Below are 18,789 nucleotides of genomic sequence, written 5' to 3'. Positions count from 1 at the left end.
GTGTTGCTCATTGGTACCCTGGGGTCTGACGCATGGACATGATGTTTAGCTGCTAAGATGGCACTGTACTTCATAGAATCATAGACTGGTTACAGCACGGAAGAAGGCCATTCGGCCTGTCGAGCCCGTGCCGGCTCTCTGCAAGAGCGCTTCAGCTAGTCCTATTCCCCAGCCCTTTCCCGGTAGCCCTGCAAATTTTTTTCCTTCAGGTATTTATCCAACTCTCTTTTGAAAGCCATGATTGAATCTGCCTCCACCACCCTTTCAGGCAGTGCATTCCAGATCTTAACCACTCGCTGCGTAAAAAGGTTTTTCTTATGTCGCCTTTGGTTCTTTTGCCAGTCACCTTAAATCTGTTTAAGAACCTCTGGTTCTCGACCCTTCTGCCAATGGGAACAGTTTCTCTCTATCTGCTCTGTCCAAACCCCTCATGATTTTGAATGCCTCTATCAAATCTCCTCTCGGTCTTCTCTGCTCTAAAGGAGAACAACCCCAGCTTCTCCAGTCTATCAACGTAACTGAAGTCCCTCATTCCTGTAATCATTCTCATAAATCTTACCTTGGCCTCCTTTGAAGGTCACTGCTCATTTACTCCCTATGGGAAAGTTGCTTAAATAGATACATTGAGCTCAATTAGAAGTTGCTGAATGAAAAGACCAGGTTATCAAAGTTAAAAGAAGTGAGTAAGAAATGACCGGCTTTTTCTTTTTATTAACTTTTGTTTTCCAATTGTGATTTGATGCTGTCTTATGACTGGCTTGAATGACATCCAAAAGTATAAAGAAAAGGTGGGGGGGGTGGGTGAAGGCAGTCGCATCATTCTGGTTTCTTTGACCATAAATAAGCCTCAAATTTGCAAACACTTGTGAACTTCGGTAACTTCAGTTTAACTGAACTGGATCAGGAATTTGAGGCCCTGGGCACCAAGAACATTCGGTGCCCCCCCGCCCCACCCCAACAAACCACTTTCCTCAAGTGTAGTAAAGTGCACAAAGAATAGGCCCATAGAATGTTTACACACTGCATTAATAATGCAAATGATATCACACTATGCTACGCTTAAATTAAACTGATCCTGCAGCTTTCTATGTTTTGATGCATTTTACCGGTGGCCCCATATTTGGTTGGGATCCTTGGACCTTAACGTGTACCTATTTAGAGTAATCAGATTGCGATCATAATGGGTAGGTCAACTTAAACCCAGCCACCTTAACTGAATGCATTGTGTGTTAAATGGTTTAATACTCCTAGAATCATGGAACTTTACAAGACAGAAGGAGGCCTTTTGGCTGATTTCTCCTGTGAGAGCTCTCTGAAAGAGCTACCCACTATTCCCCTGCCCTTTCCTCATACCCTTTAAGCAATTTTAATGAAACGGCGCACCAAAACACTAGAAGAGAGTTATATTATGTAGTGCACAGTTTATTACAGTATTCTGTTGCTAAGGTGAGGATGTGTCCCTTTGAGTGTAACTGTTGACACAAAATGTGATTGCTCTTTGGGTGAGGGAAGTTTGTAGTTTAGGTTGCAAATTGTAAGCTGTAGGTCAGAACACAGGATGAAATGCCTGTCATTCTTTTAAATGTGATTGACCTTAGCAATCAGGGATTGTATATTTTTGATTTCTGTGTCACTGGCAATATTAAGTCCAATCTTCTTAATTTGAAGTTGTTTTTGTTCAAAAAAATTAGCATTATGTAGTAATACAAAATAGCACACAAGAACTACAGGAACACTAATAAAACAGCGAAGTAACTTAAAATATGTGATCGAAACATAAACACTCTACAAGCTGTGCAATCCAAAGTTTGTTTTTAAATACTCATTGTGGTTTGCTTCCTGCCGAGAGCATGGGTATCCACAAAACTCAATTCTATTCAGTGCAGAGAAAAATGGGACAGCTGGCTTAGTTGTCAGCCTTCCTCAGTAGTCCCGTATAATTAGACGCTGCAGCTTTAGTGGAAGCTGATTCGTCTACCTCACTTCCTCGCTAGATCCTCCTGCTTGAACCTCATCCTCAATCTCTCGCACTAGTAGCAGTATCATCAGTTTATGTATCAGTCAGCGATCCAGATGCTAAGGCTTTCTTATCGGCAACAAAAATGGATTCAAAATTCACCTCTGCAGCCGCTCACAACAGGAAACTCGGCGCTCAGAGGGTCGCTGCTTCAGAGTCGGCCTTTGGTGCCTGTGTGGGATTCTTAATGGTGTCAGATGCAGCTGATGAGATGAATTTAGAGTGCTGAAAGCAGTCGGCAATGCACCCTGCTTTCAGCTCCTCTTGTGATTGCGGATTGCCTGCAAGAATATTCAATGAAAGCTTTACTGCCCTGTAAAGCCATACTTCCATGCAACCACTTTTCAAAAAGTATCAGTCATCGAGGCCTTTTTGATGTTTCTGTAGGTTACAGACAATGTAACAACACCACAAGAACATTGGGGGAGCTTGAAATTCCCAGTTAGTGGCACCATTTTTCCTTGGTCATGTTAGTGTAAACTATGTATTTATGCTTAGTTTTTTAATTCCCCACCTGAGCAGTCATCATTTAAAGCCAACATTCTGCTTGGGTGCAGCTTACTTTAAAAATAACCCAGTTTAAATAACATTGAAGATATTTTGGACTTGTAACAAGATAACATTTTAAGCATTTTATCACTCATCCATTTGCTGATACCTTCTGCTTGAATATTGCTTGCTTCCACATGTGTGGACCTGGACTTACTTGTGTGGTGGTTTTGATGTCGCTGATCTACGATGCAGAAATGGGATTGGTTCCAGATTCTTTGGGCTTTTCTGGGAAGATGAAACAGGATAGTCCAGGCAAGTTCGCCACTTTGATCACAGGATTGAATTTGAATTGAGCAGCAGATTTCACTGGTAGACCCATTTACAATTTTGATTGGAGTTAACAATTTAAATTAAGCAACTTTGAATTAAGAGGCGTATTTGGAAAAACAAACAAACACTGAAACCTAGGGGGTGATTTTTCTGACGTCCGAGGAGGCGGGAAAATCGGAAACAGTGAGTGCGGGTTCGGAACCCGCCTCCGCAGGATTTTGTCGGTGCCGGTATTGCAGGGCGGGAAACGGTCCTGCCTCCAGCTGGCCAGAGAGCTTCTTAAGAGGCTTAAATGCTCGTTAAGGGCCTCTCCAAGCCTATTTTGAGAGGCCCTTGTGATTTTTCGACCATTCTGGCGTGTTCCACGACCCTCCTAAACCACGCCAGCTAAACCTGGCGAGTTGACAAGTGGGTTCCCTCCTCACAGCTGCAGGTCCATCATTAAATCGTTTATTTCATCAGGGATTAGTTGCAGGTGGCAGAACTTTGCTTTAAAAGGTTTTTGAGCACTTTTAGAAGGCCTTCCGAAGTCGAAGGTCAACTGTGGGACCTCCTTGGAAGACCCTCTCCCCGCTTGCAATGAGCACTTCCCCAACGGAGGCATCTGCAAGCAGCATGAGAACCATTCGTTTTCTTTCACCATGGACCTCGGATTCGGATGAGGAGCATCCACGGCAGCAGCAGAACCAGGCAGCTCGGCAGCAGCAGGAGCGCCAACCTCCTGTTCAGCCACCTGATGCTGCACAGGGCAGAAGGCGCCAGCATATCGAGGCACCTCGCCACAGGAGATACCCCCGACAGAGGGTTTACAGACAGAGGATGAGCTACCTCAACATGAGTGAGCAATAGTGCCAAAGGAGGATGAGACCTTCGCAAGAGGTTGGCCAAGAGATCTGCGGACTGCTGCAGCAAGACCTGGTGCCCAGAGGAACGGGTGGACACCCCTTACCGGTGGCTGTCAAAGTCATCACCGCATTCAACAACTTTGCCTCAGGCTCCTTCCAGAGAACATCAGAGGCATCTCCCAGTCGGCTGCCCACAGTTGCATCACGCAGGTTACCAATGCCCTTTTTGCTAAGGTCCACAATTACATTCAGTTCTCAAGGGATCAAGCAAGTATAACTGCCCGTTCGGTTGGCTTTGCAAATATGGCAGGTATGCCAATGGTGCAGGGCCTCATAGACTGCACCCCATCACAACCCAGCTATCTTTGTCAACTGAAAGGGTTTCCACTCCCTCAACGTACAGCTGGTGTGTAACCACAAGAAGGAGTTTTTGCATGTTTGTGCCAAGTTCTGTGCTAGTTGCCATGACTTTCATCCTGCGGCATTCTAGTGTTCCTCCGCTTTTCAATCCGCCAAACCAACTTAACGGATGGCTCCTTGGCGACAAAGGCTACCCACTGAAGAGGTGGCTAATGACACCGATCAGGAGGCCAGCTAATGAGGCTGAAGAGCGCTACAGTGCCAGCCACACTTCGACCAGGTTCATCATCGAGCAAACCATTGGGTTGTTGAAGATGCGCTTCCGTTGCCTTGACCGATCAAATGGAGCCCTGCAGTATACACCATACAGGGTCTCCAGAGTGGTCGTGGTCTGCTGTGCGCTGCACAACATCGCACAGCGCCATGGCTTGCAGCTTCCTGATGAGCAAGTGGCTCAGTACCAGCCCTCTTCGGAGGAGGAGGAGGAGCAGGAGGAGGTCAGAGCACCGGTGTATTGACCAGCAGCAGCGGCAGCACGCGAGCACATGGCTGCTCAGGATGCAAGGGATGAACTTAACCTGGACAGATTTGCATAGGTTGCCCAAGTTGGCACATGTCCTTAGCTCCATCCTAAGACATCATTGACAATGGACATGACTCTCTGGCCTCCTTTCACTCAGGCCACTAACCTGACGACGCAAGTGTGGTGGAGCCCGCAATGTGGAGCTGCCTAAGGCGAAAGAACCGATGCCATAATGCCAACATTTTGGCATCAAATCATTTTAATGCTTTCCAACAGAGATGGCATTTCATCAATACACAGAAACATTCACCCAATCTGCACACCGTTCTGGAGGTTATATCCCTTGCCAGCTGGACCCACAGAGCCTTGGTTTCTTTAGGAGGCCTCTTCCTCCCAGATGAGTGGAAGAGCACCTCCCTGCTAGCTGTCACCCCCTCAACCAACATTTGCAGCGCCTCATCCGAGAGCCTCGGGGAGGCCCTTGCCTTGGAATTGGACATAGTGGTTTCTCAGAATATGTTGGAGGTGGTGCAGCATAGGCAGAAATCCTGTGGAATTATCCAAGGCAGCAAGAAGCCATAAAATCAGGCAGGAAAAGTGATGTCAGCAAAGGCGAGTTTCAGTCCCAAAACACTCATTGACCAAGGGCATCCCACACCTCTGAAATCAAGTGGCCAATCAGGGGAAAATCACATTTAAAAAATAAATAAATAAATAATCAGTGGAGACGGGTTTCAAACCCACCCAAACCGAAACTCGCCTCCAGTGGGAAAATCGACCCCCTAGTTTTTGTACTGGGAAAATTTCCCTTGGTTTTGGATTTCTAAGTTATAAACAAAGGAACGTACAGGTGCTTTTATTCATTGACTTGTTCGTCTATGTCTCTCTAGCCATCGTTGAAATAAAATCAAGCGGATAAAACAGTTTAAAATTTCACCTGGAAAAAAAATGTAGACTGGTTCTATATCTTGTTTACAATAAGAAAGGAATTCAGAAGTCCTTTTTAAGAGGATGAGGAAATGCAGCCTTCCCTTTGCTCTAAGAGAACCCTACTGATGTATGCTAGAAATTGCCCATTGCACATATTCGAACTGTGGCATCTCCCTGTGGCTTACGAGGCGATACCTCGGCGGGTAAGAATATTAAGTCCAAACCCAGGCTTCTGAGAGAGGCCAAGGCCTTCAAGTAAAAACGTTAATGAAGGTAGTCAGGCGTAAAACAATTTAATTGTTGGGTTTACTCATGTGAAATATTTCATTTTTGTATCATTGTTTTAAACCTTATTATGGTCATAGAAATTTCAGGTGCTGAAAATATTTTGAAAACCATTTTAAGTGATTTGTTTGGTTGAGTTTCTGATCAAGTAAATTTTTGAGTGTTCATAGTTGCAAGTGACTCAGGCTGTTAAAAGTTGACTTTTAAAAAAAAATATGTATTTCAACCAGTCAATCCAAAAGATTGGCACCAGAGCATTATGGACCTGAACGACTCGCTGTAGTGTATGTAATATCTAAATATCGGACTGGAATTTACTGCGTGCCCGGTTAGTTAGACTTTTGCTTGCACCCTTCAGCTCAAATTTTTTTTGCCTTGTAAGTTGCTGGTAGTGCAAGCTAATAGCGGCACGGCGAGGGCAACAGCATCTGGGACCTTGGTGAACAACAGGACCAAGAGTGTATCTCCTTAAGCAATAAGATTTAAGGATTGATAAATAAACAGGAAGGACTGAGAAGGAGGGTGAATTCAATGTCAAATCAGGCACAGATAGTAAGGGAAATAAAGATTGGATTAAGAGAGAAAGAAGACTAAGGAACAGTAAGATTTTTTTTAATTTTGGCATTTTAAAAATCTCCAACAATAATTCACTACCTGAAGGAATGAGACTCCACACTTTTAATTGTTCACTTTTTGGGCCCGAGGTTGATTGGCAGCCATTAACAATTATCACATTGTTAAAAGGTACTTGCGCTATTAATTACTAAGCTTAACTTTCTGTAGCGAGTTTAATGGATAATTAATGTGCAAATGCAGCAACTTCATGAAACTCATGGGGAAGTTTAGGGCGCGATGTCATTTTCATGAAGCTAACGATGGCCCAAATCTTCCAGTAACTTATGGCAATTTGCAAGTCACGGTGTATCTCTTCCTTGCCACCAATTGCTGGTCGATTTGCACATTAATAATGGCGGGCATTGTTCAAATCCTGCTACTTTTTCAGCAAATTCTGATCCATCGTTTTTTCCCCCCCCCCTTACTGATCAGTAACAATCTGCTGGGAGGTGAGTAACAGCAATTTGCCTGCTCTCCCTCGCAAGGACCCTGTTAAGATTGACAAATCATCATTAACATCTGCAAGTCTGAGCCTGCAAGTAGTTTTCTCCTCCACTTGACTTTTGCTGGAGTATGTTTCACAGGTACTGGTAGTCCTCTCATGAGTGAATGAATATTTTATATGTATCCAAACAGTGAGTGTTGATGGGCTATTTGACCATGTAGGGCCCTGGTTGACTTATCCCATTACTTGAGGGAGATCCATTTCGTCAGAGAACTTATTTGGAAAGCAACCTTAGGTGGGCAGTAGCCACTGTCCTCAACATGTTTTTGTGAGTGATATTGGTCACTTTGTTTCTGGCAGATATGCAGTGTTTAATGAGGATGGCTCACTGGCTGAACTGAAAGGCTTTGAAGTGAAACGCCGTGGGGAATTGCAGCTCATCAAGATTTTTCAGTCTTCTGTGTTCGAGGCCTTTCTGAAAGGCACCACACTGGAGGAAGTGTATGCATCTGTTGCCAAGGTAGCAGATTACTGGTTGGACGTACTCTACAGCAAGGTACGGGTGGCAATATTTAGTTGGTACTGAAGCAGTGCTGTCAACACCACATTTCAACAATAACCCCATTCAGACTGGAGTCTGTTTAAAAACTAAAGTGTTTGCTGTGGATTGCTTTCACTATTCCTTAAAGCCCATTTACTGCAGTTACTTTGTTATATGGTTCAACTAACTCACCAGCAAACAGTAAGACAATACTATCATTGGCAGAAATAACTAATCTGGAGTGATGGAATTCCATATGAACAGATGATTGAAAAAACCCATATATGAGAACTTAAATTAAAAAGTTTTAACAATTGATTTGATTGTAAAATCTGGCTGTTCAGAAGCAGTCCATTTAGAATTTATTGAAACACTGAACTAGCATTGCAGGTAAATATGCTGGATGCGGAGCCAAAGAAGGATCTGTTGGGAGGGGTGACCAAAAGCTTGGTCAGAGGAGATTTTTAAAAGGGTCTTAAAGGAGGCGAGGGAGGTACAGAGGCAGAGGGGCTTAGGGAGGGAATTCCAGAGTTTGTTGCTCAAATGTCTGAAGGCAAGAGGCCAGATTTGGATGAATGGACAGTTCTGGAGAAGTTTGTAAGGCTGGAGGCATTGAGGGACCAGGAGCTAATGTAGGTGAGTAGATGGGTGAGTGGAACATTTGTGCAGGATAGGATGGGGCAGCAGAGATTTGGATGAGCTGAAGTTTATGGTGGATGGGAGCCCTGCCAGGAGAGCATTAGAATAGTCAAGCATGGAGGTGACAAAGGCATAGATGAGAGTTTTGGCAGCAGATGTGCTGAGGCTGGTGCGGAGGCGATGGAAGTAGCTTTGTGGTAGAGAGGATATGAGGCTGAAAGCGTAGCACAGGGCTGAAATAGGATGCTGAGGTTGAGAACAGTCTGGTTTAACCTAAAGCAATAGCCAGGGAGTGGGATTAAATCAGTGGCAAGGGTATGGAGTTTGTGGGCAAAGCATATGGCTTCTGTTTTCCCAATGTTTGGCCAGACAAAATTGTGGCAAGACTGGCTGCTTGATGAGCTGTCTGACAGCACAGAGGAAGTGGAGGGTGGAAAGATAGAGCTGGGTGTTGTGGGCATACATGTGTACGTTGACCCCATGTCTTTGGATGATGTCACCAAAGGATAGCATGACGAGGAGGTGGCCAAGTTCAGATCCTTGGGAGACACTAGAAGTAATCGTGCAGGAACAGGATGAGAAGCCGTTGCTGGCGATGCTCTGGTTGTGTTTGGATAGACAAGAGTGTAACCAAGCAAGGGCAGTCCCACTGAGCTGGACAGCAGAGGAGGGGTGCTGGAGGAGGATGGTGCGGTTGACCATGTCTAAGGCTGCAGAGAGGTCGAGAAGGACAAGGAAGGAAAATGCACCATGTCCACAGTCACAGTGGATGTAATTTCTGACTTTGATTACGGTCGTTTTGATGCTGTGGCCGGGGCGGAGACTTGATTGGAGAGATTCAAAATGGAGTTGCAGGAAAGTTGGGCACAGGTTTGGGAGACAACAACATGTTCAGGAACTTTGGAGAGGAAAGGGAGGTTGGAGATGGGGCAGTAATTTGCAAGGATAACAGGGTCATGGGTGAGGTTTTCTTTTAGACTTGTGAGTTATGACTGCTGTTTTGAAATGGAGGGTGACAGTACCTGAGGAGAGGTAACCATTTACAAGAGAGACCATTCTTTTCCAAATGGAAGTGTGAATGCTGAAAAACATGCTTACTCGGGAGAAAGAAGCTTCTCGTGGGTGGTTTGAGCAGACTTATCTCCTTGTTTCAATTTATAGGCGTCTAACATGCCTGACTCAGAGCTGTTTGAATTGATCTCGGAGAATCGATCGATGTCCCGTAAATTAGAGGATTATGGAGAGCAGAAGTCCACCTCAATCAGCACTGCTAAACGGCTCGCTGAATTTCTTGGGGATCAAATGGTGAAGGACGCAGGGCTGAGTTGCCGTTTTGTCATCTCCAAGAAACCGGAGGGGTCCCCAGTCACTGGAAGGTAAGAAAAGGAAAAATCCTAGCCAGCATACTAAAATTCCTCCCAAACTGATGTAAACTTTTTATTTGTGCTTCCTTGCAGCAATTATTTCTATATTAGAAGTATAAACCGCAAAACCATCTAAGTCAAAAGTATTATATGCTAAATGGAGAGTAAATATCCATCATAATGAATGGAGAGAAAGTTGGAGTGTTACAGAACTGCTATTAAAATGAGTCATACATCAGGTGTGTGGGAGTGTAATTTGTCCCTAATTATCCATGACCTCTAGTTGCTGCCAGAGAAAACGGAGTATCTAAGTTCTTCAAGATATGTCTTGTTTTGCTCATGTCTTCAAGCTTCAGCTTGACTCAGTTGGTAGCACCCCCCCCCCCCGAGTCAGAAGGTGATGGCTTCAAACTCCGCTATAGATTTGAGCACATAATCTAGGCTGACACCTCAGTGCAGTGCTGAGTGCTACATTTTCAGGTGTCATCTTTCGGATAACGTTAAACAGAGGGCTTGTCTAGGCATAAAATAACACATGCCACTATAAATAAGAACCGAGTGTCTTGGCCAGCATTCTTTCCTCAACTAAAATCACAAAAAACAATTCATTCACTTTCTGTTTGTGGGATCAGTGGGCAGTAATCCATTAGTTGTAAAACACTTTGGGACATTTTGAGGATGTGAAAGGCACAAATTAAGTGTAAGTTCTTACCCTCTTGCAGAGCAATTCCACTGGCCATTTTCCAGGCAGAGCCAAGCGTTAAAAAGCACTATCTGAGGAAGTGGTTGAAGAGCCCCTCCTTACAGGACCTGGACATTCGACTAGTAAGTTTCACTGAGGAGAATTTTCTTCCTTTTCACGTCCATTTTAGGCATTTGCTTGGAGCTTTTAATTTTTGAGTTTTTTTTAAGTTGACTTTTATTCCAAGTATTAAGTAACTGCCAAATAGTTCTTAAAGGCTAAGTTTAAACATGCTGAATTCAACATCTAGGCCTAGAAATTCGGTTGGTTGCGCCAGGGATTAGCACCTAAAGATGGCAATAACTGGGGCGATAGCCAAATTCCGGTGGGGCGCAAGGCGTTTAGCGCTTCGCCCCATATTGAGTATGCATTTAGCGCCGGCGCTAACGCTTAGCGCCCGCTCATGGGCACAGGCTAATTATGATGTCATCTGAGTGTGCAACGCCTTTTCGGCGCCCCAGACGGGAAATTCAGTGGTGCCCCCCTCCGTAGCGCCTGGCGCTATTAGTGACAGTTTTCCTGGGCCTTACCAAGTCGCTTTCGGGCTGGAGGAGCGTTATTTAAAGGGGACTGGTGTGGTTTAAAAACGGCACACATTTCTGGTGCACAACTTCCTCGAGAGCTACAAAGAGTTGCTGACCTGCACACTGAGAGCCATTTGACCACTGGGCCCACGCTGGCAGAGGAACAGCAGCCTTCTGACCATCGCCTTGCTGTTGGTGAGCCTTGACAACGGGGAACCTTCCTGTGGGCACTTATTATGGGGCCTGCATTGGAGGGGAACGTCCTGCTGCTGAATCATCTGGAAAGGGCACTGAGACGCTGGGAGAGGGGGGCGGGCATGGCCAGACGGAGGAGGGCCAAAAGACGTCGCCACAGCAGACATTACGCTGGCAGGGTTTTCCGACAGCAGTTTTCCTACATGAACATGCCGGAGGAGCAGTGTGTCAGAAGGCTGCGATTTAGAAAGGAGGTGGTGACTGAGCTGTACCAGCTGCTTCAGCCAGATCTGCAGCCGGTCTGATACCCCCAAGCCTGTGAAGGGCAAGATGCATGTAAATAGCAGGCATGGCCATTGTAAATGAAGAAAGTGTTTCATTACACAAAATGTGGTTCCTTCAAACATGAGAAAGCTATGGCAACAGAAAGCAAAACTAATACATTGGCACATAACTGCCTCTCACACCCGGGAGACTGTCCAAAACATAAATCATCATTCCGACCATCTTCCTTGGCCTTGATTCCACTGCGCCAACCAAAGCATCCAATGCCCCATCAGTGAGGCGTTCCGCCCTCTGCCTCACCCTTTCCGTTTCTTGCTAGGCTGGTGCGCCACAGGTAGGCTCCCACCGCTTTGAAGGCCTACAAGGCAGTGAGTGTGTCTGGTGATGCCAATTGACCTGCCCCTTTAAGAGCTGGCCGGCGCCAGTGTGTCTCAGGGAAAGTGATTATTGAAAGCACCTGTGCTGCGCCCCGCCGCAGCGATATTGGGTAGTGCCTCCGCGTTAGCGCCTTAAGAGTCGCGTGCAGCGCCTGATTTACCGCCGCAAACACCATCAGGGGCGCAACGACCCAATATCGCGCCAGGTGGCGCTAAGTCGCAGCTGGCGGTACTCTTAGCACTTCGCCAGATCTAACGCCCCAAACGGGGCTATACCGAATTTCTAGGCCCTAAAGTTTAAACATGCTGAATTCAACATCTAAAGTTTAAACATGCTGAATTCAATATCTAAAGTTTAAACATGCTGAATTCAATATCTAAAGTTTAGGCATGTCCAAGTTTGCACGTGATGCCAAGGTAGGAAATACGGTGAATTGTCACGAAGAGAGCAGAAATTGCAAAAAGACATAGATTAAATATGTCGGAGAAATGATGGCAAATGCAGTTCAATCTACCAACGTGTGAGGTAATTCACCATGATTAGGGTTGGCTGCTGGGGATGCAGTCTAAATGAGGAAGTGCCAATGAGGTCCAGATGCGCATATGCCATTAAAAGCTAACTTGCAGGCACCAAAAGCAATCAAAAGGACAAATGTGTTGCTGAGTTTTAGCACAAAATATGGAATATAAAAGCACTTCCTCATTTAGACTGCACCCCCAGCAGCCAATCTTAATCATGGTGAATTATCTCACACGTTGGATATACTGGCCTTGGTGGAAATCCAGTTACAGGAAACTTTGTGCTATCCGGCACCCACGGGACCGAGCTACTGCCATTGCCTCAAAACTTCTGGATAGACCAGCGTCAATGTTATCAGATAGGAGCTTTTCATCTCCGTATCTGACAACAAAGACTGTTGCTTAGCAACAGCTTGTCAGCACTCGGCCCGTGGCTTGGAAGCGTCTCTGAAGCTGTTGCTAAGATACAGAGACGCTTTCCAGAGCCTGCCTGTGAAAAGAATGCTCGGAGAAGAAAAAAAACCTAACCAAAACGGCTGCTGATTTCTGCCGTTAGATCGAAGTTACCGGACATTCAACCTCTGGTTAGCACAAAGTTTCCTGTACTAGTCCCTAGGATGGTACCTGGGATGAAGGGTTTTGGCTGTGCTGCGAAAGTGAATAAACTTGGGTTGAATTTGCTGAAGATGAGAAGGTTAAGGGATGATCTGAATTTTAAAATCATGAAAGGAATTGACAAGGGAGCAACTGCTTCTCTATTAGTAGAATCCAGAACAATGAGATATAATAAAATATTAGTATGTAGGAAGTTTCTCCACACAAGGGATGAGAATTTGGAAGGGCTGTGTAAGATCTTAATGATCTCTGAGTTCTTGGACAAGACACCAATAGGCAGCAGGCAGTATGTTTGCGCAATAGATCAAGATTTATTGAGCATACAGCATAATATACTTAATATTAGGCGATAGTTTTAACGAGTAGCTCCCAGTCCTTGGTCTCTGGAACCTCTCGGACACAGATGACGTTGTCTTAAGTCTGTTCCTTTGTCCTTGCAGTAAGTCTGTGTAAAGTTGTTCTTTGAGTATCGAGGTTTTAACCCTTTTCTTATCAACAGTTCATTTGGCCAGTGTCCATATGTGGTCTTTAACAAAATCACCTTTTTTAATTGGTTCTAATGGTCAAAATACCATTGCCACTCAGGTTAAAACTAGTAACCTGGCCACTCCTTTTCCAGTACATTTCCACTAATTCTGCTCCACTGTCATGTTATCTTGTTTATAGCTTTTCACCCCATTGGAATTTACCATATCTTTCATTTCATAGCCTCCCTGGTACAAGGCCTTTATACCAAGGGCCCATATCATCCTGCTGTCCCACTTGTCTTGAGGTATCCAGACTATCTCACTTTAATCTACCAGATAAATAACTTAACTTCCATGATTTCTCTCATTTTATGCCCTTATACTAATTATTTTTTAAATATCATTGCAATTAGTTTTGGTAAGTTCTACTTGGCATTCTTTTTTAGCAATTGAACCTTCACTCGCAGTCTGTGGCTGTTTGTTATCAAAACTTAGTCAAAACTGCTTTGGACTGTCTTTTGCAGCTGCATTTTGAACAAGTCTTAGCTTTCTAGTTACCCAGGAGTAATTATGGGTAATATTATTTGGTCAATGGCTACACTTGAAATTATACATATATGATTCTCGACTGCTAAATATCTCTAAATATCAGCCTTTCGTACAGCTGTCTCAGAAAGCCATAGATACTGAGCTGATTGAAATATTCAAAAGGGTGATAGGTACTTGGGAAGTAAAGGTATTAAATGGATATGGAGAAAGGGTGGGAATTGGTATAATTTATGTTAGTGCTGCCATAGCAAACAAAATGGAACAGGACACTTTTGCTAAGAGAATTATGCACAGAGGATGGGAAAGAATTTAAATGACTAGAAGTACACTCTCTGTCAGTGGAGCCCACCCACAATACAACGTCAGTCTGTTCTTTCTAGATTCTTGACTGGGATTATTACATTGAGCGTCTTGGCAGCGCCATCCAGAAGATTATCACCATCCCTGCAGCCCTTCAGCAGGTAAGTACCTGCACTTCATTCTAATGCTTTATTTTCAAATTACTTGAAATTCTGGATTTCTATAAATTAAAATTAATATGTTTAAAGCCTGTGGTGGTTGGAGCTGCTGGCAGAGGGAGGGATACAAGTTCTTTAGCAGCTAAGTGCTTGTGTAACATTGCCGTTAATGTTAAAGTACTCAGCCCAGATCGTGACTAGCTTTTATTGGGAATGTACAAAATTGAAGCCAGCTGCTTTAATGTTTTGAGACTTGAGCACATAAATCTCGGCTGACACTCCAGTGCAGTGCTGAGGGAGTGCTGCACTGTCGGAGGTGCCGTCTTTCAGATTAGTAAACTGGGGTCCCGTCTGCGCTCTCAGGTGAACGTAAAAGATCCCATGGCACTGTTTTGAAGAAGAGCAGGGGAGTTATCCCTGGTGTCCTGGCCAATATTTATCCCTCAATCAACATAACAAAAACAGATTTTCTGGTCATTATCCCATTGCTGTTTGTGGGAGCTTGCTGTACGCAAATTGGCTGCCGCCTTTCCCACATTACAGCAGTGACTATACTCCAAAAGTACTTCATTGGCTGCAAAGGTCTTTGAGATGTCCGGTGGTCGTGAAAGGCGCTATATAAATGTAAGCCTTTTCTTTTGTCCTTGTGAACTACAGTGAATCAGTAGAATTCACAGCAGGCTGTGTTGTAACAGCGTATTGACTGCTAAACAAATGTTAAGGGCCTGGAAAACTAATTTTAATTTTGTGCAGTGTGAAATTTGTCCATTTTAATGACATTTTCAAGAAACTTAAAAAAAAAATTAAAACTTTTTTTGAAAAGTTTGTCCATCTTTATTTCAGGTTTGCCTTTTCCCCATGTGAGAGCCCCAATCTTTCTTTTGCTCTCTCTAACTATTTTTAAAAGTTTGAATTCTAAGGGCTTATTCACTTCCTTGTTCGCTGTCGATGAGAATTCTGCCTTTTGATTGGCTGCTTAGACAGCCTGTTGACGTCACAGCAGTTCAAACAAGGGGATCCCCATTAAGCTCCATTGACTTGAAGGTCGGAAAACCCGAAGTTCTTGACACAGGGATCGCGAGATCCTTGTGCGGAGCGTACTTCGGAGCCAGCAGTGAACACCTTTGCTTCGCCGCTGACCGCAAATTCCGGGCCATTAACATTCTCACTCCGACCACAAGATGGCTGCTGCGCAAAATGTAAAAATGTCAAATTTGAGCAATAAATGATGCAAGTCCGAGCTAGGGGCTGAGGCATGTTGATGGAGCTAAGTGGACACTGCATATACCCGAGTGGGCAGTACTTGATGCTAGCAACAGGTGCCCAAAATAGAAATTGTTCCATTCCCCAACATTCATGTCTAATATTGATTACAGAAACAGCAGTGAAGTATTTCACACAGTCTCCATCCATATTGTTTCACTGACCATCTAAAATATTGCACTCTATTGGAGAAAACGTGTGCGTTGACTACTACAGGAGCTTTAGCTCCCATCTCTTCCAGTTTGCGGGAGCAATGGTAACTGGTAAAACTGACTTAAAAAATGCAACTGCATTATGATGTCTGTTTTTCCTATTGGCTAAAACATTCAATAAATGCCTGCTAAAATTGAACAATTAGTAAGAAATTGATGCTATTTTAATCATCACAAATCCAATTACTTAAGAGCGTGTCTGCTGAGTGCCGGTCACTCTGGAGTAGTCTGTTTAATTGTGATTTCCAATAGATTACCACTAATTTGGCTGTGTTCGGCTGCTGGATTTGCAAATAGTAGCACAAGTCTAATGGCTGAGCAGTGCAGCCCACAGTATAACCTCCTGTAACCTACAGACAGTATCGTGGAACATGCTGATGCTATCTTTATTCAGTCTGTGCTAAATAGGAATCATTCCCTTGCAGGTGAAGAATCCAGTTCCACGAGTACGGCATCCTGACTGGCTTCATAAGAAACTGTTGGAAAAGAATGATATTTACAAGCAAAAGAAAATTAATGAGCTCTTCACGAACACTGGAGTCAGGCAGGTATGTGTTCTGCAGTTAGTGTTGTGAGTTAATAGTGAAGAGAATTTGGCTGAATTCTGCAATTGGGGTCTCCTCCCAAAGCACTGCCCTCTTTGTCTCTCTCTGGTGATGGTCCTTTTATGTATCTTCAGCATTTTCTCTGTTTATTTCAGATTTCTTGCGTTTCTTTTCATCACTAAAGAATTATTTTGGAAAATAGCTGCCTTTTTTTTTTTTAAGAGTACTACTTTAGGAAGAAGTTAATGTCTTGAACCTGGAATTGTTTATTTCAGATTCAAGAGGACTGATGTGTGTCTCTCTGGGGGGGATCTGTTTCTAAAATGTTGTTCTAAATATAGTCTGTATGTTTCAGGTGACATCCAATCAGCATATGCCGAGTGGTCAACAATCAGAAACTGGTGATCTAGAAGACTTTGGTGTTTCCAAGCGTAGAGTACAGCCAGTTATCCCCATCAGCACAAAGAGAAGGCGTGGTATGAATGAAGAGAGCGAGGAGGTATCTCAAGACCTGGAATTAACCCAATCTTGGAGAGAGATATTGGGACCTCCACCACCACTGGGAGCTACAAGGGTAACTTATAACTGGAATGCTGGAATTAAATCAACTCGCTTTAATTCAGTTATTTTTGAATTTACTTTTTGTTTTAATTTCACAAGGCAAACCACTAAACAGTAACGTTAGTGGGCAGTAAAATAAAGACTACCAATTGGTGAGGTCTATGGGCCTCAAGTTCAGCTTCAGATCACAGGTGACGGAGGCCATTAAACCCATCTAGCTTACCCTTCCATAGAAACTTCCAATCCTCTTCTATGTGCACACTCGCGGTGTTTAACTGTATCTTGAATTACCTTAAGAGTTTTTGGGTCAACTCCCCTATTTGGAAGACCAATTCAGGTATTAATCATTTTGTGTGAAGAAGTGCTTCCTGTCATCAGTCCTAGACTTGCCTTTCACCAGTTTTTGCCAACATCCCCTTTTGTCCTGCAGTTCTAGTTTAACTTCAAATATTCCAGATTGACCTTTTCTGTTCACATTAGTCTCCTACCTCTAAGGTCCATCCTCATTCACCTCCTTTCAAGCCCAAAAAGTCCGAGTTTTTCCCAGAGGCTTGTAGCCTCCTATCTTCGCCAGCTGTAAGGGTCCTATGTGAATGGGTTTTGTTGGTCTTAATGCAGTTCCTGGTGGCTGTGTCCACTACTGAATTCTCTTCAGTACAGATTTGCACTAAATTATTCAGAGAAGCTGGAATGCTCATAATGCTGCATTAGAGCAGGGTTGTCCAAGCTTCTGACTTTGTGGGCTGCATAGGTGCAAACAATTGCACGTGGGTGGGGGTGGGTTGCATATCAAGTTTAAATCCATGTTCCTTTTAGCATTAACAATTTGATAATTATGAAAATTAACAGATCTTGGTATTCAGATTTAGGATTCATCCACCAATGAGGCCTTTCCAGCAGGGCAACCAGCAAATACAAACAGGACTAGAGTTACTTGGGCTTTGAAGGCTGAATTGCCTGGGCTGTGGGTTGCCATATGTCTGTGTTAGTGGGTGCTCTTGTAACTTAGGGTTGGGATGGAGAAAACTTTTTATTCTGCATCAGCCTGTCCTATACATTAATTGGATGCGCTGGATACTGACACTGGCTGCCCTAAGTAGGAGAGTTCGTGTCTCCAGAATTGATATCCCTCACTTTGAATGAACAAGTGTGGAGATGCCAGAGTTGGACTGGGGTGGACAAATGTAAGAAGTCACACAACACCAGGTTATAGTCCAACAGGTTTATTTGAAATCACAAGCTTTCGGAGCGCTGCTCCTTCGTCAGGTGAAGTGGAGAAATGCATAAAGACACAGCTTATATAGTCAGAGAATAATGTCACATGTTTACAGGTAATCTTTCCAACTGCCATTTATCACACCTCGGCAGAGAGATAATCACAGCAATCAATCGCCTGAGGAAGAGAGTGTTTGAAGACCAGGCCCTCAAACCCGGCACTAAGCTCATGGTCTACAGGGCAGCAGTGATACCTGCCTTGCTGTATGCCTCAGAGACATGGACCATGTACAGCAGGCACCTCAAAGCACTGGAGAGGTACCACTAACGCTGCCTTCGCAAGATCCTGCAAATCCATTGGCAGGATAGGCGCACCAACGTCTGTGTTCTTGCTCAGGCCAACATCCCCAGCATCGAAGCTTTGACCACGCTCAATCAGCTCCGACGGACGGGTCACATTGTCCGCATGCCCGATACGAGACTCCCAAAACAAGCGCTCTACTCGGAGCTCCGGCACGGCAAGAGAGCCCCAGGTGGGCAGAGGAAACGCTTCAAGGACACCCTCAAAGCCTCCTTGAAAAAGTGCAACATCCCCACCGACACCTGGGAATCCCTGGCCCAAGACCGCACAAAGCGGAGGAGAAGCATCCGGGAAGGCGCCGAACACCTCGAGTCTCTTCGCCAGGAGCGCACGTCAACCCAAGCACCCCACCCACCTGCCCCTTCAACCACCGTCTGCCTCACCTGTGACGGAGACTGTAGGTCCCGCATTGGACTAATCAGTCACCTGCGAGCTCATTTTTAATGTGGAAGCAAGTCATCCTCAGTTCCGAGGGACTGCCTAAGAGAGAAGAGATGAGAAAGGTCATTGACCTG

The 18,789-nt window shown here is 44.5% G+C and overlaps 1 protein-coding gene across 1 annotated transcript in view; it reads left to right on the top strand.

Annotated features, from left to right (window-relative positions):
- pole (polymerase (DNA directed), epsilon) overlaps window positions 1-18,789 on the top strand; it is a 120,210-nt gene that overhangs the window by 37,312 nt on the left and 64,109 nt on the right. The window contains exons 25-30 of the mRNA XM_085961447.1: window positions 7,203-7,398; window positions 9,184-9,398; window positions 10,109-10,211; window positions 14,040-14,120; window positions 16,018-16,140; window positions 16,493-16,711. Coding sequence (XP_085817573.1) covers window positions 7,203-7,398; window positions 9,184-9,398; window positions 10,109-10,211; window positions 14,040-14,120; window positions 16,018-16,140; window positions 16,493-16,711 — 937 coding nt within the window. The remainder of the gene's footprint in view (window positions 1-7,202; window positions 7,399-9,183; window positions 9,399-10,108; window positions 10,212-14,039; window positions 14,121-16,017; window positions 16,141-16,492; window positions 16,712-18,789) is intronic.

Source organism: Somniosus microcephalus, chromosome 19, assembly GCF_052327205.1.
Source record: "Somniosus microcephalus isolate GS21.2 chromosome 19, FLI_Smic_1.0, whole genome shotgun sequence".
Classification (NCBI taxonomy): domain Eukaryota; kingdom Metazoa; phylum Chordata; class Chondrichthyes; order Squaliformes; family Somniosidae; genus Somniosus; species Somniosus microcephalus.
This window is presented reverse-complemented; position numbering and strand designations above follow the sequence as displayed.